The following is a 22,435-nucleotide window of genomic DNA, read 5'->3' as shown; positions in this document are numbered from 1 at the left end:
ACAGTGCCTCAAAAGACAGTCACTCAACTCCTTGCCTTTATTCCCATGCAGTAGCCTCTGGTGCACGCGCTGGTGTCTTTACGGCAAAGAGCAGATGATTCATAACTGAGCATGAGAGCAGATACGGCTGACACTTCTCTGTTGACAATGACCGGAGTCTAGACCATGGGACCACTTTGCAGTTAACATTGCCTTTTACTGAGTTTCTCTTGGTGCTTCACTAACTTGAACTTTTAGATGGAGACTAGAACAGACATGCTTTATACGTAGTTGTGCTCTGTGAATATGGGGAAACCCAGACATTCCAGTGTATGACTGGTGACTCTACACTCACTGCCAAATTACCCCCTCATGTTGACTGACATTTTTTACCAAGTAAATTGATAAATACAAAGAGTATTATACAGCATGATTGTATCTGTTGACACATATTGAATGTTTTTGTATCTTACATTTTTAGAATGTGGACAATTTTTTGTTGTTGTCCCTTTCACACAAAACCAACCATATTATTTTTGTATAACCACTGACTAAGTTCAGCTTTTGGAACAGAAAATTTTAAGTGCTTCATATCACAAAATTTGTGGAGAATACACAATCTGGTAAATGAGCCAAGAGAAATTTCTACTCGATAAGCCCCCAATATAAAAAGACTCTGACCCTAAGGGAACACCCAGGGATCCAGAAATGTTTTTTGGCCAACCTGAATATGTTCAGGGTTGTAGATAGAATTCTCAAATCATCATTTTTAATATTCAATAATTCAGTTGCAGATATTTATCCCAGCCCACGTTTATAGTCTCATATTAATTTACAAATATTCCTTTCTTTCTACTTTTAATTTATGAAAACATTTTATTCAAACATTCCCCATGTGCCTTTGACATTTATAGTCATGTCACCACTAAAGCACATTTAAAATTATGTACCAGAGATTTCCAGAGCACGTCATTTTATTTCCATCCAAGTATTCAGATGTGAAGGGACCCCAGGTGGTGCAGTGGTTAAGTGCTCAGCTGCTAATTGAAAGATTGGTGGTTTGAACCCACAAGCCACTTTGTGGGAGAAAGATGTAGCAGTTTGCTTCTGTACAGAGTCACAGCCTTGGAAGCCCTCTGAGGGAGTTCTTCTCTGTCCTCTAGGGTTGCTATGAGTTGGAATCAGCTTTTTGGCAGTGGGTTTGTTTTTTTAATTCAGATGTAGCATTTTTTGAATCCATGATAATTGTTGTCTCAGGAAATGTCTCAAGCTCCAAAAAGTTATTTATGCCTTTCAAAAGTATTTAAAAAAAATTCCTTCCGTAGATGTACAATTCATGATGTGCAATACTTCATACTATAGTGCTTTAAAAATTTTTTATAGGCTTATTTACGACTATATCCATATGTAAAATTTATTTATTTATTTATTTTGCCTGCTTTGTTTTATTTTACTAATCTTGTCAGGCAACATTTTTAAAACCCTCAAAACTAGTACGTATGGAGATTGTTTGAGGCCGATGTATCTTTCATCAGAGTACTTTGACTATTAAAATAAAATGACTTGGGAGAGGAACTAGAAATATCAGAATCTTTGTAAAGACCAGACTCTAAGGCAAAACTTCCTTTTGGGCAGAATAATTTGGGCAGAAATGTTATTGTCTTCATTTTGTTGTTTTCTTTGTATCCAGGATTTTTGTAGTTCTAGAGTGGCGAATATGAACAATGATCGTGTGTGTCAAAGGATTCTAGTAACAAAAAGCTTTGATTAGAAATCAAATAAATGCTGTAAGTTATGGCTAAATACTGTGGCATTTTACTATCTTTGGATTATTGGGAGAAAAATGATCACTTTCCTGAATTGATGCAAAGAGAATTGTCATTAGCTAAATATGTCTTCAGACTATATTGATCTTTATTTTTAGAATCAAATTTAACAGTCTATGTCCCTTATGGGTTGGTCGACTCATCTGTGAATCTTGCAGTCTGTTATAGGGGCATTGCTTTAGGAAAACAAAATGAACCTAATCCGAAAAGTTATGAAGTAACTTTTGTATGTAAAAAAAGACATGGGTTCAGTTTGTAGTGAGATGGCAGAAATGATGCAATTGATATCTCCAAGAGGTTAGGGATCATGTCATATACTAGGTTCTTAAGCATAGTTGCTGTCATCATTATTATTACCACTCACTTGATATATAATAAAAGACACCAGCTCATTTGACCATGGATTAGAAGAGGTACCCATCATTGCTAGTACCAGGAGCATTTAAGAAATATAAATCTATATATTTTTTGTATCCCTATCCCCCATATTTTCCAATCAACCTTACTTTATAAATTAGTATACCATTGCAGTTGCTCAGAGAGGGAAGTAAACCAATACCCGGTGTGGTCGAGTTGATTCCGACTCATAGTGACCCTACAGGACAGAGTAGAACTGCCCCATAGAGTTATCAAGGAGCATCTGGTGGATTTGAACTGCCATCCCTTTGGTTAGCAGCCATAGCACTTAACCACTACGTCACCAGGGTTTCCATGAGAGAGGGAAGTATTCACCTGCAAGTAAAGAATTGGGAAGAGAGGGTGGAGCAAGATGACAGAGGGAGTGGATGTTCACATTTTTTCCCCCAGCAACTGAACACTGAACAATGAATGAAAACAAGCATGGAATGAGATCTCAGAACTCCGGACAGCAGCTGAGGTGTTGGAGAGTCAGAATGAGTCTAGAAGCAGGGGAGAAAAGGAGTGGGGATGGCACAGAAGCAGGGAGAACTTATCCGTTATCATTGAGAGCACTCGTTCATCACAGTGAAGGCAACACCGCAAACAGGGAACACAGAAAGGGAGCTAATCTGAGGAAGCTATAACTCGATTATTTAAGGTGGCACAGATTGGCTGTGGGTGTTCGCTGGCTGTGCAATTGGGAGGGGTGAAGGAAGACTGTGACTGTGAGAAAGTACTATTGAATCTTGCTGAGGCCTGAGGTGGATGGACACTAGGACTGGGAGGAACAGCACGGGCAAGAGGGTGAGGAGAATAACTGGACCTATGGGGCAACGCACAGAGAAACCATGGGCAAGCCTGTGCAGGGGCGCTTACGAGGGAAAGACCCTGAGAGTCCCCCACCTTGAATGCCCAATCAGAAAACTTTCCCACAAAAACTAGAACACAAAATTTAAAGTCAAGCAAAGATCCATGAGGGGGAAGCAGTTCTTGCAAGCTGTTTATATGGAGGCTACAGGTGTAGGCCTTCATGTACTAGAGGAGGACCGAATGCATGTGGTAAACCTGGTCATCAGTGGTTTGCCAGTTTTAAATCATCAATTTCCTTATGAGTAACAATTAGAAAAGGAAAATATTGGTCACCCGTTCCACTGTTATAAAACTAGAGGAATATTCATAAGTAGTTGTTATTGATGTATGTTTATATAATCATAAAGAAAAATTAAAATAAACTTTGGAAAAATTGAACATTTGTTACTATGCTAGTATTTTAGAACATTGGGTTAAACTATGTATACTAAGGTGAATTACTCCTTTTCCATAAAAAATGTATTTTTTATATAGGTGCAAAATATTAAAAAAAATTTTTTTAAATATTTTGTATAGCTTTTCCAATGTGTTCAAAGATATTAACAACCTAAGTCTACATGTATTACCAGTATGAAGATATTTACAAAAGGTAAAGGCTTTAATATATAAAAAAAAGATCCATATATTCTTTTAATTATGAATTCAGTTTTTATAAATATGCTATTTAATAGAATAGTATTGTGTGAATGAAAGTATTTCCATGTTAATTTTAAACTTGTATAGAACTTGATTTTTTTATGAGTTTTTGATATTTGTTTGTATGTAAGAGGTAGAACTTTTTTTTTTTTTCATTTGGTAAGAATCTGAAGTAATCTATCTTCCCTTACAACCTGTCTCTCCCAAATTGGTGAAAGATATTTTAATGTTCTCAGTTCTACAGCTAACATTAAATGTGGATAGCCATAAGCAGTTATCCTAATAGAAGAGTCTGTCAGATGTTTTCTAAAGATTTCTCCTCGCAAACTCCTTGAGCCTAGCAGAAACTAAAATCCTCTTTAAGTAATAGATTATCCAGTGATGTCATTATTCTGAGAGTCAACCAGGCCACAGCCTTGACTCATGAAAGAAGTGATAAATTGTACTTTGAGACTCAAGGTGAAGATAGCTGTGTGTAATATTTAATGAGGCCAACGTACTTCACTGAGCTGCTGTTGGTCTTAAAACTTAGGTGTTTTAAAAAGAAAATAGCCCACATTCTAATTATGAAATGAGAGAGAGTGACATTTTGTTCTGGATGGCTGAGAAATTGTTAGTACTTTAGAATCCTTATCCACAATAGAAGCCCTGTCAAAGAATGGTGTCAGATTTTCTACTTTGCCCACAGGCACATCATATTTATGAATCAATACTACTGAAAGAAAATGCAGAGTTTATCTCATTAACTAGAAAAAGGTAATAAAGTAGACAAAAAAAAAAAAAAAAAACACATTTCAGTTCTCAGATTCTAGTACTAATAGCAAGGCTTATCTTAGCTATTGAGAGAGATCTACCCGTGAAGAGTAGGAAACTATCTTGCTATGCTCTTCACCCCTGTGGAGAATTGTTCTGGATGGCTGTGTTATAATTGATAGAAGATTGTGGGGAAGCTGTGGAAAGGTAACACGTGGGGGTTTACCCAACAGATCAGTACCAAAAATATCACGGCTACCATTTGCATAATGTATTAGCCAAAAGTCAACACCTGTTTAATAACCCTTGTTGTCTTTCCGTAGGATCAACTTGTATCAACTTCCTTCGCTGTTAATTAGGCTTTCTCTTTATAAATTTTGTTCTTAAAAATAAGTCTTAGTTATTCCCTTCTCCCTAAAGGGAATTCCTCCAATGGTGAGAGCATTTATTCTTTGGTTTCACTCTCCTTTATTCCTCCACTCTCATTCTGTTACCACTACCACAATGCCTCTGCCCCTTAAGATTCCTGGCATAAGATAGGGGAGATAGAACCTTCTAGGGGGTTTTTCTTTAAATCGTCATGCCAATAGTATAGAAAGAAGATATAATGTAATATAATACAGTATAAAAAAATAACAATATAGTATAGTATAATACAATATAATATGGTATGATATAATACAATGCAATACAATACAACACTATAGGTCTCAGTATACTTTATCTTTGTTGCACAATTCCATCTTAATTTTTCATGTTCTCATCATTCTAATAACCTTCATCTCATGATGAGAGGCTGGGGAATTATCAGGAGGCAAGGGAAGAACAAAACCGGAAATGCCATCTTTGCTCACAATTTGGTGATACTTGTCCTCCAGGAGTTTCATGGGGAGTTTTATCTCATCTTGAGAATTTTTGGTGTTTTTTGCCATGTAAAAGCCACCCATCAAGTGTAACAATTTCCAAATGGATCTGGATCCTCTTGACACCTTGGTGTCAGGGGAGTCTTTTGGATCCTTCCATACTTCCACTGTTAGTACATGAGACAACTACTAAATTAATATAGTCTCAAAATATCTGTCAGAGGAGTGGTAACTGGAACACATTTTAAGACAAGAAGAAATGCAGATTAGTATGACATAGGCTTATTTAACAAATAAGGATATTAGAGGCTATAATAGTTTCAGATCCAGGAAACAAAGATATATTTGAATCCAGAGCCCCCTGCTGTTTCCAGGGATCTGTGTATAGTTTCCCCAAGTGTTTTTTTTTTTTTTTTTCCTGAACTTAAGGAGAGTCAACATGGTGGGAGATTCAGTTGTCTTCCACAGATATTCATTAAAAAAAAAAAAAATCATTACCCTGGTGGTGCAATGGTTAAAAACTTGGCTGCTAACCAAAAGGTTGACAGTTCATACCCACTAGTCAATCCTTGGAGGCCCAGTGGGGCAGTTCTCCTCTGTCCTATAGGGCCACTATGGGTCGAAGTAGACTTGATGACAATGGGTTTGGTTTTTTTGTTTATCAGTCACACTCTTGAGTTGCTTATGATCAGCTAGAGAGGGCTTCTGTCTTCCTTTACCCCATTCTCTATTACAGAATACCAAATGTAGGGGGTAGCATATGCCGTTGAAGTGGAAGAGAACCCTGGTCAAACTCAGAAGGACTATTTCAAATGCACTGGTTCCTTGGCTATGCCATTAGGAGGAACTCTTGATCTGTTCCACACACAAGTCGGTGCTCCCATTACTGTGGGGGAATCGTTCATCCATTCCATTCATTTGAGAAGTACATGAGTCCTTTCCTTTTGCCCAAATTTGTGCCATAATTAAATCCATAAGTAAAAAAGTCCAATGACTTATCTGTTGAAGGTGACAGTTAGTCCCCCTTTTCAGCATTTATTTTTATGATATCTGACTCCCATTTTAATCTTACATATTATAGTATGGTACAGAGAAAAGGGTTTAGAAGCAGAGACCCATGCGTAAACCTTGGTTCTAAGACATACTGGCCTGTGTCCACTCTAAGTCTTCACTTCCTCATGGGTATTTTTAGGGTGAAATTAAAATCTAAATGAATGTATCTGATACATATTACATGCTCAATAAATGCTTATTTTCATTCTTTATTAAGTTTATTTTATTGGGAGATTGTTGATATAAGTATTCCTGGGATGGTGCAAATGGTTGTGTTTGACTATCATTGAAGGGTTGGAAGTTTAAACCCACTCAGAGGTGCCTTGGAAGACAGGCCTGGCAATCCGTTTCTGAAAGGTCACAGCCTTGAAAACCCTATGGTGCAGTTCTCCTCCGCGCCCATGGGGTTGCCATGAGTCAGAGCTGACTTGAGGGGAGATAACAACAACAGCAAGAGGTTGATGTGGGGAATTTCACAGATTTTGTCTTCTTGATATTTTGTTTATAATTTCCCTAGTTTTAGATAATGATGACAATATAAGCATTGCTAATCAGTGCTCTTCAACCACTTTTAGGAATCTACATTTACCACTATAAGACTCTTGGAATTATTTCTGTGTCTGTTGTTGTTTTGTGCTGTTGAGTTAATTCCGACTCATAGTGACCCTATACAGCAGAGTAGAACTGCCCCATAGGGTTTCCAAAGGTGGTTATCTTCATGGGAGCGGATCACCAGGTCTTTCTCTCCCACAAATCCGCTGGTGGGTTTGAAATGCCAACCTTTTGGTTAGCAGCTGAGTGCTTAACCACTGCACCACCAGAGCTCCATTTCCATTTCCAGTCCCTGCTAAAAGTGAAGAAAAAAAATGCTTCATGGTATTGAAATTACACTAAATTAGATTAAAAACTAAACTCATAGCGACCCTATAAGACAGAGTCTTATAGCTTAGTACCTGTATTTTATGTTTTGATTTTCTGATTAACTGTTTTACCAATATAAAATTCCTTTGTGGTCTCATCAATTTTTTGTTATACATTAGAGTGCTATTTTCAGTCATTATTGAACAAAATACTATATTTAGACCCCACATTGTAGAGTAGGGATGTTCCTGCCAAATGCTACAATTCTAAATTTTAAATAGTTTCTGTAAATTATAACAGTTTTTATTTTTGTTGTTTTGAAACATGGGATTATTTGTGTCAGAAGTGGAATAGTCCTGTAGTTACTGTTCACCAGGAATGTTAACCACATGCCCATTTTCTGGTCTGTTTTCGTGGTCTGACTCTTGAAGCTGTCTCCATAGTAGTGCCCCTCCTCTTAAGAATGCTGTATTTTCAGAGGGTGCCTGTAATGGCAATTTCTAGAAGGCTCACCCATAGCAATTGAATGATCTTAATTTTCATAACAACCTCATGGGTGACTGAGCCCAAATTAAAACAAACTATTACTTTTTTTTAAAAACACATCAAAATTATGTAAATTTGCCTTTGGCAGGCTATTTGCTTTAACTGTCTGTCAAAGAAAATGGACTTAACCAATGTAAAGTTTAGGGGTATATTGGAGATTTAGCACCTTGTAACTTATTGGCAGGGGCAGTGGTGATTCAGTGACAGAATTCTCACCTTACTTGAGGGAGACTGTGGTTCGATTCCCAGTCAGTGCACCTCCTGCGTGGCCACTGCTTGTCTGTCAGTGGAGGCTGGTGTATTGCTATGATGATGAACAGGCTTCGGGGGAGCTTCTAGACTAAGATGGACTAGGGAGAAAGGCCTGGTGACCTACTTCCAAAAATCAGCCAGTGAAAACCGTATGGATCGCAACACTCTGATGCACGACCAATCATGGATATGGGGCTAAGTCAACAGCAGCTAACAAAAACAACTTAGTGGCCCCTTGAGAGTGAATGCATTCAGTTCATTTGTGTTCCTTCATGAACTGGCAAAGGAATTACTTCCATCATAGTGGAAGGGTTCTGAGTGCTTAGTAAGTAACACCTTAATTTATTCAGCAAGTATCTCCACTGTGCGTGACCCTAGTAAATAGTGGGGGAGGGGCTTAGAAATTGGTCCTTGGCCTCCCTCACATTAGTAATTAATTCAATCAGTAGCTGTCTAATTGCAGTTATACTGCTGAGGTCAAGAACAGGGTGCTAAGATTAGTGGACAAATGTCTGGTATTTCTACAAGAAGTGATGTTTTGTCTGAGGTGTCAGTTTTGAGGAGCTAACCCAGCACAGATGACAGAAAACATTTTAAAATAAGGGAAATGCATGGTTGAGGAACATGCAGGGCTTTTCCAAGGGCCTGGAAGAAAACAAGTGCGGCCGAGACCAGAGAGCAAGGGGGCGTCTGATGGGAGCCAACTCAACGGCAACTAACGACAACAAAGAAAAAACAAGAACTGGTGAAATAAAAGGGTTTTTTCTTCTAACTTCACTCCTTTGTCACCTTTATGGTTCCATAGTGACCGTCATCTCCTAAACCTGCATAACATCTATTGTCACTCTTGCTCCCTCAAAAGCCTTGCTCCAGACAGCCGCCAGAATAAACTTTTATAAAGTCATGTTGGATAATGCTATTCCCCTACTTAGTTTCCCAAATTCTGCAGTGTAACTTGTAAATCCCTGCATAATCCAGTCCCAGCTAAAGCACTCACCTCCTCTCCCATCAGAGGCCCCTCGCCCGGCCCAGCACCATCTTCATGATCTTTGGTATGTTTGAGTCCACTGTTACGGTTTTGTGTCAGTCTGTTTCATTGAGGGTTTTCCTCATTTTCACTGACCCTCTACCAAACATGATGTCCTTTCCTAGCAATTGGTCTTTCCTGATGATGTGTCCAAAGTAAGCATTTTTGCAACTCATAGGGACCCTATAGGACTGAGCAGAATTGCCCCATAGGGTTTCCAACGAGCAGCTGGTGGATTCGAACTGCTGACCTTGGGGTTAGCAGCTGAGCTCTTAACCACTGCACTACCAGGGCTCTGCTCTAAGGAGCATTCTAGTTGTACTTTTTCTAAGACTGATTCGTTCGTTCTTAACGGCAGTATATTCAGTATTAGAACAGCAGAATATCAGAAATTTAGTTAAAACATTTCAACAGAATGAAGACCTGCTCTTCCTTAGCTGTCCTCACAGCCCTAATACAGACCCAACATCACCAGAATGTGGACCTTGTGCTTGTAACCCACTCTTTAAGGAGACTGGTGGTACAATGCTTAAGGGACTGGTTGCCAACCGAAAGGCTCTGTAGGAGAAAGACCTGGCAATCTGCCCCCGTAAAGATTACAGCTTAGAAAACTCTATGGGGCAGTTCTACTCTCACGTGGGGTCACCACAAGTTGGGATTGACTCGACGGCACCTAACAACAACAGCACCTATCGCTGGGCATTTGTTGCAGGGAAGTGAGTGGGTCCTTGGCTACCTGACATCGCAGAGGCCATTCTTCATCCTAGAGAAGCCCATGACCCCCTTGGAGAGGCTGGACATACAGGAAACATTAGGCTCAAGGAAGAAGAGAGATCACCTTTTACTCTCAGCTCCTAGCACAGTGCTTTCCACATTGTGTCAAGTATTGAACCAATGAGCAGGCGCACATACTCAAACCGATTATCCTAGGAATTGGGTGGCTCCCTGGGGCCTAAGGTTGCAGAGGAATGTTCCAAAAAGAAGTTGTATCTTGAACTCAGCCTTGGAGGGAGTGGGTGTTGGGAGAGGATTGCAGGGGAGGGCATTGTACACACAAAGCACGAAGCATGGATAAGCCCTGTCTCTAGGTGTTGGGTAGGATGGGCCAGTCTGGTGATGTCAGAGATGGAGGAAAGGCACCCCAACCTTGCTAAAGGGATTGTGAATGGGGGGGTACGGTAAGTCAGGATGGCTTGTGTGGGGTGAGTTGATGGAGACTATAACATTCCGGATGAACAATTAGAATTTGCTCAAATATATGATAGTAAGTAAAGTTTAAAAACAAATGGTTGGAAATAAGGCATGAAAACAGAGTTTTAGGATATTTGGTCTGGCATGGCTCTGCTGGCCTCCCACCTCCTAACCTCTGAGCTATAGTGTTTCACACTTAGCTTCAGGAGTTGTCTGCCTCTAGATATTCTTTCTTCCAACCTTGCGCTGTATATCATAGTGGGTCCTGACTGCTGAATGAGTAAAATGAAATCAAATCAAGTGGAAACTACTGGCCGTGGCCTTCCAGGTGTCCAGCCAGTCTCTGCACCTATCCACTCTCATCTCACATTTCCAGACTGCCATATATACTTATGTTTATATTATCTATATTCCTAATAAATTTAAGGTTCTGATTCTGCCCCCATCTCCTCAAGAAGTACTTACCCATTTCTGCTAGCCGTGCCTTGCTTAAGATTCACCACCACGATGAAATCTTTCTGGACTTTCCCAACCAGATTAAATCTCTTTGAACTTTAGTTTTCCTGTCTGTAAAATGGCACCCAGTCCCTACCTCATAGAGCTGGTATGAGAATTAAATGAGAACCTGAGTGACACATGATCTCACACAGAGTAGTATGTGAGGGATGGGAGGAGCATGTCTCCCTCTAGCCAGGGCCCATCACTGGGAGCCAGGAATCAGCCTGTTGCCCTATTTTCTAGGCCATGGCACTGTACTCTTCATAGGGGAGTTAGGGACATGCATATGTTGGTTGTACCTCATTGAGTGTCTTAAATGAAATATACATATTGGCTAAATATGTAACAAATTTACAAATGTAAAATATTAATGTATTAAGGACAATGTGAAGTTACTGGGTGGTACAAACAGTTAACATGCTCAGCTGCTAACCAGAACTTAGTGATTTGAATCCACCCAGAGGTGCCTGGGAAGAAAACCTTGGTGACCTACTTCAGAAAAACCAGCCATTGAAAACCCTATGGAGCATAGTTCTACTCTGAGGCACATGGGGTTCCCATGAGTTGGAGTCAACTCAGCAGCAACTAGCAAAGGATAATATGCAGTAGAAATCAGAGATGGGGGGCAACTCAGTCTACTATGGGGGTGAGCAAGAAGAAAGCTTTCACTAAAAAAGTAACATGTACAGAATAACGGAGATTATTATGAGAGTTTCTCAAAGGGAATGGCTTGGTGGTCTTCATATGCCTGTGCCTGATTCAGCGCTAGGAACAGAGTGGGTGCTTATAAATATTTGTCAAATGAATCATACGATCCCTAATGTGTATTCATTACTTTCCATTCAACTACTGTAACTAATACAAAGATAAAAATACTGAAATGAAATACCCTTGTCATTCAAGGAATATGAACGAGCTTTATAGTAGTGTGGAAAAATAGTCGAAGTGATTGAGTGCAAGTTGTTAAAACAGTGCAACTGAATTGCCAACGTTACCATGTAACCATTGTCAAGGTTACATGGCAGCTGAACTTAAGAGGAGATTATCTAGCCCTTTCACCTGTAAACTATGTAGATCAAAGACAAAAAGTGCAGACCCAAACATACATGTGTTGGTCTGCCTGGTGCTGTTCTCTCAGTACCATTGGGGATCATTTGGACATTTTTTTTTTAAATGAGAGATTTCATTTATCATGAAAGATAATTTCTATCTCAAATAAAAAATACTCATTTAAATTTTTCACAAGTCTGTGTGTATGTACATATATGTATATATATACATAGAACCTTTTAAAGGAAAGAAATGAATCCATAAAGTACGTATCCATTATGCTCTAAATGTTATAACGTCTTTGTTGCTTCTCTTCCCCTCTGCCTGTTTATATTGTAATATTAATAAATGCAGCATTTTAATGAGCTTTGACGGATTTTTCTTCAGAGTTGGTACAGTGTGCTCCTTGGAGACACATCACTGAAGTTCCCAGTTTCTGGAGGGAAGCCTATTCCTCATTAGCTGGGACAGCTGACTGTGTGCCTGCTCAGGAGAGCAGGAGCCAGCACAGGCCCACCTGTGCCTCAACAGGACCAGGCCACATCTCTGCCCTGCTGTGGAGCATCCCCAGTGCTTTCATTAAAAGTGCCTGACGGCTTCCCCCAAGCAAGTGCTGATGGGATGTCATGTCAGTGTCTTGGGAGGAGCAGCGCTGACACCTACTAATAGTTTGACAAACTGTTAAGTAGCTGCTTCAGCTTGGAGCGTGCTGCTATACCTGTGCGCTCATCTGGGGCCATGTGTTCTCTTTCATGTTCACGGTTGTTAAAGAAGTATGTTCATTCCCAGGATGACGATGTCTTCAAATAACCAGAAGACTTTTGCAGATTCAGGTTTTATTTTTAATCATGGTAAATATACATGCAACAAATTGTTTGCCTTTTCGACAGTCTTCACGTATACAATTCAGTGATGTTAGTTTTGTTTGCCATGCTGTTCAACCATTGTAATTATTCATTCCCAAATTTTACCATCACCTTAATAAAAGCTCAGTGAGTAAGAGAAGCAGCAAGTCCCCTTTTCCTCCCCCTCCCTCCCACCGCTGGTCCAGCCCACCAAAACCAAACCCACTGCTGTGGAGTCCATTCCAACTCATAGCGACCCCAAAAGGCTTCCGAGACTGTCAATCTCTATGAAAGCAGACTGCCATATCTGCCTGCCACGGAGCCACTGTGGTTTCGAACAGCCAACCTTTCAGTTAGCAGTCGGTCACTTGAACCACTGTGCCACCAGCGCTCCTTCCGCCCCTGGTAACCACCGATAAACTTTGGCCTCTATACACTTGCCTACTCTAGATATTTCATATAAGTGAGATCACACGGTATTTATCCTTACTTCGCTCAGCATAATGATTTCAAGGTACATCCATGTGTCAGGAGCTCCTTCTCTTTGTGGCCGAATAACCTTCTATTGTTTTGTATGTGCCACGTTTTATCCATTCAGAGCCAGAAGGTAGAAACAGCTATATGTCTACCATATAGGGTTTTTTGTTGATTGGTGTTGGCTGCCCAGCATCTGAAGCCCCAGCTATGTTTCAGGTTTTCCCCACTGTATATTTTGGAGAAGGGGGTCAGAACTCACTTGCAACCATAGAAGCTGAGAAGTCAGTACTCCCTTTCTGTGCTCTGGCAGTTAGGGTGTCTGACCTTGGCTAGGCGGGAGCAATCAGATGCTTCTTCTAAGTCCTTTGCATCTGTATTCAGTGAGGGAAAGAAGCAGGAGTGGAGGAGAATTCATACTGGAGGCAGCAAGACTCAGGGTCCAGGAGCAGGGCGCGTGGGACTCCTGTGGTCAGGAGAAGCAGAGTCCACACCAAACTCCCAGGGATGGAATATATGGCTGTGGTCCTTGTGCCTAAGTGTTCCCAAGTTGTGTTTTGGTTTCTAGTGCTTTTCAAGCCTGGCTCACCAGCCTTTGCATTGATTCTGAGACCTGTTTAATAGGATTTTAATAAATTTCTGTTCTTCTTAATTTAGATAGGGACCATAGCCACAGTTCACAGTTGACAACCCTAACTCATTCCTTTATCCATTCTGGATCGTAGTCTGCCAGTAACTGGGATAATAGCATGTTCTTAAAGTCTTTGACCAGGCAGCTAAGAGTCCAGACCACTAGTCAGGTGAATGAAATCTCCTGTTTAATACTAACCCTTAACCAGGCATCTGCTTTTCTTCTTAAAAGCATCATCTTTATGCAGGCTCCTACTCATGTCAGCCCCTCAGAGCTCCAGGGTATTAAGTGGATTAGCTGTAGGTTCACTGACCTGGATGGTAGGCCAGAAGGTCAAGAGGCCCAAGCACTTTCTGCATTAGGCCCTGCCCTGCGATCCTTTGGCCATTTGTTCAGAGAGTGTCTGTCCTTATGCCCCCAATTAATTTGGTCCACTCTGCTCTGCAAAGTGCCTGTGTGCTGCGGAGTCAGGCAATGTGTTAATGTCCTATGGACATTATAGAGCCATTCATTGTTTCCCTGACAGTTTAAAGTCTGGATCCCACTGCCAGACACAACCAAGGGAAGAGAATTCTACTTGGTCCATCTCTGGTCCAGCTTTGTGTTGTGGATTTTCTTGCCTGTTTTTTTTTTTTTTTTAGTGTATGAGTAGAGCCCTGGTGGTGTGATGGTTAAGTGCTTAGCTGCCAACAAAAAGGTCAGTTGTCTGAACCTACCAGCCATTCCATAGGCGAAAGATGTGACAATCTGACTCAGTAAAGATTACAGCCTTGGAAACCCTGTGGGGCAGTTCTACTCTGCCCTATATATAGGGTCATTATGAGTTGGAATGGACTCGATAGCAATGGGTTTTGTTTTGGTCTGGTTTTTTGAGTGGAAAAAGATAAAGGAAGAGGTGAGATGGGACAAGGGACAAGCTCCTTTTTTTTGTTGTTGTTAAAAATTCTGATCTTACTTTCCTAAATCATACTTTGACATGTTTAAAAGTACCGATGCTGTAACTTGTGTGTTCTCATAATGTATCAGATATTTAGGAACACGGTTTCTAAATGGCTCTTCTTAGAATCGTTCTCACTTTTTCACAGTTGCGTGGAAGCCTATTAATGTAGTCCGCTAGATACAGGACTTCCTGGGTGGCGCAAATAGTTAAGCAATCAGTTACTAGCCAGAAGTTTGGCGGTTTGAGTCTACCCAGAGGTGCCTCAGAAGAAAGGCCTGGCCATCTGCTTTCAAAAATCTGCCATTGGGAGTCCTATGGAGCAGAGTTCTATTCTGACACATGGGTCATTGTGAGTGGGAATCGATTTGAAAGCAACAGCACCTGGCTCTAGTTATAGGAGGTGGCTTTTCCATACATCTGTAAGTTTGACTTAGAGAAAAGTTAAGAAGGAAACAAATGAGCTTCATCTTCAAGACAAAACACAGAAGTGGACTCTCTCATGCCAAACTGACATCCACTCCTGTGAAACGTGTGTGAGGTCATTGGCTTTCAGGGTGCGTCTCTGGTTGCGGCACGTCAGTCCTAATGGATTAGGTGAGCGAACTTTCCAGCACTTGCAGGCTCCACCTCCTCGCAAATTCACACATCCACAGGGCTTGCTGGAAGAGGAGTCTCACCTTCGCTCTTTCAGGAAGCGCCATGTTATTGTTGTGAAAGCGCCACAACTTGTGTTCACACTGCCTCTGACACTTTGGAAGCTCGTTTGTCCTTGACCAATATCTGTGTTCTCTTGGCAGGGAAGAGCGATCCCTTTTGCTTGTTGGAGCTCGGCAATGACCGACTTCAGACGCACACCGTTTACAAGAACCTCAACCCTGAGTGGAACACAGTTTTTACATTGTAAGTGCTTTAGCCTCTGGACTATTGAGGGGCGGCTTTAACTTAGAAATCAATTATGCCTGATATGTCTGGCACAGGCTGGGCTCCAGAGTGGAACATTCTGTCCATTTTTATGTGCAAAGAGTGAATTTTATTGTTCTCTTCTTCTGAAAACCTTTTATCCTTTCATTTTATAGAGTGGAGTGTTAATAATAGAAGAGACTATGCTGAACTGCAAGGGAGTGTTAGAGGAGGGCTTTGTAAAGAACCTCTTTTAGCAGCTAAATTAATCTGTAAGGATACGGAGACCCCCATATATCCAAGCCAATTCATTCCTGGGTTAGGGAAAGTTACAAATGGAGACCTGCCTTAAATGCAAGCTTATATGTTACAACATTATTTTAATGCCCAAAGGCTTGTATTCTTCCAAAGCCTTTTTGGAAAATACAGATTATCTGTGAATCCTCAGACTCCCAAAGGGCCTGGTACTCCAGCTTATGTGCGTGACCTGCTCCTCAGTGATACCCTGCCTGCTCTTTCAAATTCAGGCATTTAGGAGGCTGAATGTATTTATGTTTCCTTGTTTACTTTTGGAGCCCCTGAGTGGTACAAACAGTTAACCCGCTCAGCTGCTAATCAAAACGTTGGAAGTGCACATCCACCCAGAGTGCCTCGGAAAAAAGGCCTGGCAATCTATTTCCAGAAAATTCACCATTGAAAACTGTGTTAGTCATCTAGTGCTGCCATCACAGAAATACCACAAGCAGATGGCTTTAACAACAACAACAAAAAATTTATTCTCTCCCCATCTAGTAGGTTAAAAGTCCAAATTCAGGGAATCAGCTCCAGGGAAAGGCTTTCTCTCTCTGTCGGCTCTGGAGGAAGGTCCTTGTCCTCTTCCCTTGGTCTAGGAGCTTCTCAGCCAAGGGACCCCGTGTCTAAAGGACACACTGTACTCCTGGTGCTTCTTTCTTGGTGGTATGAGGTCCCCAACTCTCTGCTTGCTTCCCTTTCCTTTTATCTCTTGAGAGAAAAAAGGTGGTGCAGGCCACACCCCAGGAAAACTCCCTTTACCTTAGATCAGGGAGGTGACCTGAGTAAGGGTGTATTACAATCCCACCCGAATCATCTCAACATAAAATTACAATCACAAAAGGAGGACAATCACACATGGCCAAAACAAGTTGATACAGACATTTTGAGGGGGACATAATTCAATCCATGACAAAAACCTTATGAAACATAGTTCTACTCTGACACACATGGGGTCTCCATGAGTCAAGATCAACTCGATGGCAACTATTAAAAAAAAAAAAAGTTTGCTTTAGATTGTGAGTCACCCGGCCATCCAGAGAAGGCCCTGCATTGAATTTGGGTGATGCAGGGTACATTCTCACCACAAAACTGAAGAAATGCTTTCTGCTTGTCAATAAGAGAATAAAGTTCACTTTGAGTGGGTTCGATGATACATGTAGAAAGTTTCAAGACTCTGTGAGAACTGGTTTTGCTCTGCTAAGCAGGTTTACAAATTGCCAACAGCAAGAATTTCCTGTTTGCCCAACACCCTGCCAATGACCATGATACCATTATCATTGTAGCTGATGTCTGGCTTTTGGTCAATATAAAACATGTTTCCAAATATGCATGGGTTTTTTTTTAATATTTTATGTTTCAACAATATGAGGCTTTCTAAGTAGTTCACCAGCTGGTGATTTTGACCACTTTTTTAATTTAACGGGAATACTTCATTAATTCAAAGTAAATTCTATTTCTACCATTCTCACTTAGAAGCTACTTTGCAATCACTTTCTTTATGCCTTCCTCATTCTGCCTCCCTCTCTCATTCTTTTTCCTATGTCTTTAACAGCCCTGCCCTTGAGTGCATGTACACATGGAAAATGTTAGTAAAAAAGTTGACTTTTTTTCATATGGATATTTAAATCTTCTATGATGGAAGGTCTGGGAATAGAGTCAATTTGATTTAATTTTTGGAATTTAATTAAATGGTAGTTTTATACTCTCAGGACATACTGACTTAATTAGTGAAACAGTGTTTTCAGACCTTCATGGACCAGACTTCATTTGTGTGTTTTTGTGTATCATACACAGTATGTTTCTTGTTTCAGTCCCATTAAAGATATCCATGACGTTTTGGAAGTGACAGTGCTTGATGAAGATGGAGATAAACCCCCTGATTTTCTTGGAAAAGTTGCCATTCCCTTGCTGTCTGTAAGTTACCTTTGTGAATAAACAGTTTGTGAGTCATTTTACAGTTGACAAGTTGCTAAGGTCTAGAGTTGCTTTATCTTTGTCAGTCTACAGGGAAAAAAAAAAAAAATCCTCCCAGCTGTTGCCAGAAGTAACTGTTTTATTTCTTATCCCTATCCAGTATTTTCAGTAGTTTCAAATAGAAAAGCACATAACTTTCTCTGTCTGTCTGTCTAGTATTGATTTAACCAACCAGACATTTTGGCTAGTCTTTCCTTTCACTAATAGTCTTTCCATCTTAATATGGAAGTTTCTATTTGTTTTCAAGGAATATATATAAATATTTATGACTTATTTTCCATTTATTAATGAGAAACACAACATGTATGTCTTTACACCTCCTTGCTGCACATTTCTTTAAAGATTAATTCCTTGTGACTGTACATTCGTTCTCAGTACTGCTAAAGACCATTTCCCCAAAAGTTCTATTTGTCTTTTTTAGTGGTCACATTTGCTCTCAGCCTGAAAACATTCTTTGTGGAAGAAATCAGTGAGCCCCCCTTTGAGAAGGGAAGATGTTTCAATACCCAGTGTAAGCTAACGCACCAGAGCCAACCTAAGAGAAGCTGAACATAAAAAAGTACCTCCTCTAATTCAGAGAAGAAACTTCCCAGTAATGCCTTCCTAGGAGAAAAGCAGGAAATCTGAGGCTGAGATGTGCCTATTCCTTGGCCATCCATGTTGGTTCCAGATGCTTCTACAAGAGAGAATTTCATTTTTTTCATCCAACTCTTAATAAAATTTATCATATAGTCATTATGGCCCTTATCAGCCAATGAGGTTGTACATATTTCTTCCCAGAGACATATTTTTCCCAAGCTATTAGGGCATATTCATCGATGGAACAGTCCATAATTTAACCATGACGTTAGTCTGGCTCACATGATGTTTACAGAGGGAGAAATGCTATACCTCTTAACATCTTTTTTTCTGTTTTTGATCGCTCTCTTAGTTTCTCCCCAAATTCTCATACCCCTGATGCTGCTCAGAGAGAGTGGCTGGACCATCTGCTCTGTCACAGAGCCAGCTCCTGCCAAATGCTCCAAGCCAGGGCTTGGGCTCTCAGAGAGGACGTGGCAATTTGGGATTGCCCCCCCTCCCTTTTTTTTTTTAATTACAGTGTTGTCAGTTATTCCTGAAAGAATCCCACACAACAGAAATGTGCGGTTCACTTTTTGAGAAGGCTGAAGAGACTAAAATCAAAGTTTCTTCTTTGCAATTCAGCTCCCTCCCCTTTTTATCTCTTTCTCTCTCTCACGCATTTCTCCTCTTGGTTTTTATAGGTAAATCCTTTAGTAGCATATTTTATTCCTCACTGGGTGAACACTAATTGGTTCTTTTTAAAACCTCCTTCTGCTTTGTGTATAAATGTTTTGTGTGTTTCGTCTTTCTGTATTTCCACAGTGGACCTTCCTTGCTTCCTTCTCCATGAGGTATAATCTATATGCTGTTGAGTTAGATTTAAGAAATTACCTCAAGCTGAATCAGGATTTCTCAACCTTGGTGCTATTGACATTGTGGGACAAATTTTATGTTGTGGGGGGTTCTCCTGTGCTTTGTAGGATGTTTAGCAGAATCCTTGACCTCTTAACTGCTAAATGCCAGTAGTAACCACCCCCCACTCTCCACCACTTTTAAGACAATCGGAAATGTTCTGTGTAGGGCAAAGTCACTATCATCGGGGGACCACTGAGCCAAATTAATACATTTTTCAAGACCTATCCTTCAGCATACAAGGTAGGGTGATTTGTGATGACCTGGAGTAAATGCAGGCAGCCCCACACCTTGTCTTTTTTCAGGTTTGTAATAAGCTGCCCCATGATTTGTTCTTTCATTTATTCAGCAGGCATTTATCCAGGGTCTGCTTTGTGCCAGGCCCTGTTCTAGGTGGTAACACTTTAACACGGACCATGGCGAACCCTTCTCCTCTCTGGAGCTTCTGTTACATTTGCGGGACACAGTATGCAAATCCAATAAATGCAACATGCAGTTCATGGTGAAAAGTGTGGTGGAGAAAAACGAAGCCAGGGAAGGAGGCAACAACAATATATGGGGAGGAAAGAGAAGAGGGGGCAGTTTTCCATGGGATGTCAGGGAGGGCCTCACAGAATAGGGGGCATTTGAGTGAAAGCACAAGGAGGTGAGAGAGAAAACTGTGTGGATATTTGAGGAAATACATCCAGATAGGAAATCTTCATGTTCAAAGGCTCTGAGAGAGGACTTTGACTGTTGAGTTCCAGAAAAGCAGGGAGGCAAGTGGGGATGGAATGGTGTGAGCCCAATAGGGAATAGCAATAAGGGTGGTGCAAATGGTTGATATGCTCGCTGCTAACCCAAAGGTTGGAGGTTCAAGTCCACCCAGAGATACCACGGACAAAAGTCCTGGTGATCTACTTCCGAAAATCAGCCCTTGAAAACCCTGTGGAGCACAATTATACCCTGACATGTATTGGGCCACCATGGTTCGGAATCGACTCAGCCCTAACTGATGGTGGTGATGGAACAAGAAAGCAGCTGGAGATAGGGCAGAGCCGAGTGAGTACCACGAAGAACTGTGAAATTCTAATAGTTTGAAAGACTTTGGCTTATTCTTAATGGGAGATGGGGAACCGTTGGGAGGCTTCAAGCCAGGGAGTGTTTGATTTGGTTTATATCATTTATTTGTAGTATAAATGGGCCGTGCACCCCCAGAAAGAAGTCTCTTGGATCAGAAAGGCCTCTACCTTGTAAAGACGGCATGGCCCGCAGCTGTATTCCCCTGTTAGGGATTTTGGGGGCCTGAGGAATAGTGTACTGACTAAGATACTTCAGCTGCCGTTGTTTAGTGTGGCTGTCTCGATTTGGATTCGTTTCCAATTCTTTGGCCAGTAAATTGGGAAAATGATCAAATTTTCCAGTGGATCTGTGTGGGCTCTTCCTGACAATCTAGGGTCCACCTGAAACATGCACCCCCAAACATCGACTCTTCCCTGCTGTAGTATAGATACTGTAACAAGTGAATGATAGGTCGTAGTTACTTATCATTCCATTTTCTAGCAAGCTCTGTGCTATGCCCTCTAAAAACTATAAAAAAAAAAAAAAAAAAACTAGCACATGTTAAATGGTTTATTCTGTAACAATCTAATAAGGCATGTTTTATTGTTATGCCCATTTACAAATGCAGAAACTGGGGTGCAAAAAGTTCTGGAACTTGCTCTGGATCCTATAACTGGTGAGTGGTAGAGACGGGTTGATCTTAGGTACTGACCTCAGAACCTGAACTTCTAACTTTGTTAAACTACCTAATAAAGTAAATGCCATTTAAAAAGCAATCATCAAGAATCCATTTTGTGCACCCAGTGTGCTAGTGTGGTCAGGTGTGGATGGGGGTACAGAGTTGAAGAGTTTCATTTCTTGTTGAGGAGAGATGCCAGTGGAATGAGCCCATGCAGGCCTGAAATATCAAGGGTCAAACAAAAGGGATAAGACAGTGGGAGGCGGGGAGTCAGATTTCACGTTAGGAAGACTTTAGGAGTTAGGGCATTTGAGATGTGTCAGGGAGGGGTAAGATTTTGATACTGTCAGATGGGTAGCAGACTAAGCCTGAGCAGAGAAGAGGCGGAGAGAAAGCCCACTTTCCTGGAACAAGGACAGGTTGGGTGCCTGGACCTCAGGGTGAGAAGGGACTGGAGGTGGAAGGCCGAGGGCAAATCATAAAGGATTTGAGAGAGTTTGGGGTTTGTTCTACTAGCATGGGAGTCCCTGAGGCGTTTGTCCTGGGGAAGGAGATATCAGTGTCTTTCTCTGGGAAAAGTTTGTTAGGTGGGAAGCAAGAGTCCCTGGGTAGTGCAAACAGTTGGAGTCAACTCCATGAAGACTCTTAAATAATAAAAAGTGTGAAGCAAATTAGAAAGGAAGAAGACTCCTCTTGGAGGAATAGAGAAAACCCTTAGGTTGTAGATTGTGTGCCTCCTTGAAGAAGGGTTTATTTTTCTGTTTTTTATAGGAGAAAGAATCATAAAACTGGATCCACTGGTGCTTCACTATTTAAAGGATATGTAAGAGTATTTAAATATTTAATAAGATATTCTACATCTGAAAACAAAAATTGTATTTCTTGGAGAAGAGCGGGAATATTTGTGAGATTGTATTTCCTTTACTCAAGTCATAAACTGAAGTTTAATTTACAGTTTTAGAGAAATGCAAACTATTTTTAAACATTTAAGTTTAAAGCACCGAATGTACTTTAACTTTTTAATCTCCCTCAAAATGGTGATGCATTTAAATCTATTAAATCTATTAAACAAGGAGCCTGTTCTTCTGAGTAACTATACCTTTTTAATCAGAGTGAATATGCTGTGTGCCTATTGATTAATTTAAAACTCATATACTAAAATAAATATATTTGTTTGTTGTGATGAATTGTTTTAAGCATGTACATACACTTAGATATATATATTGGAATTACAAGAATTCAGACAAATGAGCCATCTTATATATTTGATTTTGGTTCAATTTATTTTTAAAATATATGTATATATACATATATACACACAACCATATACTCATGATTAAAAAAGAGAAAGTTGTAATTGGAATGTATTCTGATCTGATG

At 40.5% G+C, this 22,435-nt stretch overlaps 1 protein-coding gene across 11 annotated transcripts in view; it reads left to right on the top strand.

Moving 5' to 3' along the window:
- MCTP2 (multiple C2 and transmembrane domain containing 2) overlaps positions 1 to 22,435 on the top strand; it is a 312,542-nt gene that overhangs the window by 157,886 nt on the left and 132,221 nt on the right. For all 11 annotated transcript variants that reach the window (XR_010317359.1, XR_010317360.1, XM_023553059.2 and 8 more), the window contains 2 exons: positions 15,492 to 15,594; positions 17,700 to 17,802. Coding sequence is in view for 9 of the 11 variants with exons in the window: in XM_023553059.2 (XP_023408827.2) it covers positions 15,492 to 15,594; positions 17,700 to 17,802 (206 nt within the window). In the remaining 2 variants the exon portion in view is untranslated. The remainder of the gene's footprint in view (positions 1 to 15,491; positions 15,595 to 17,699; positions 17,803 to 22,435) is intronic.

This window comes from Loxodonta africana, chromosome 13 (genome assembly GCF_030014295.1).
Source record: "Loxodonta africana isolate mLoxAfr1 chromosome 13, mLoxAfr1.hap2, whole genome shotgun sequence".
NCBI classification, from domain to species: domain Eukaryota; kingdom Metazoa; phylum Chordata; class Mammalia; order Proboscidea; family Elephantidae; genus Loxodonta; species Loxodonta africana.
Note: the sequence above shows the minus strand (reverse complement) of the source record. Positions and strands in the feature narration are given on the sequence as shown.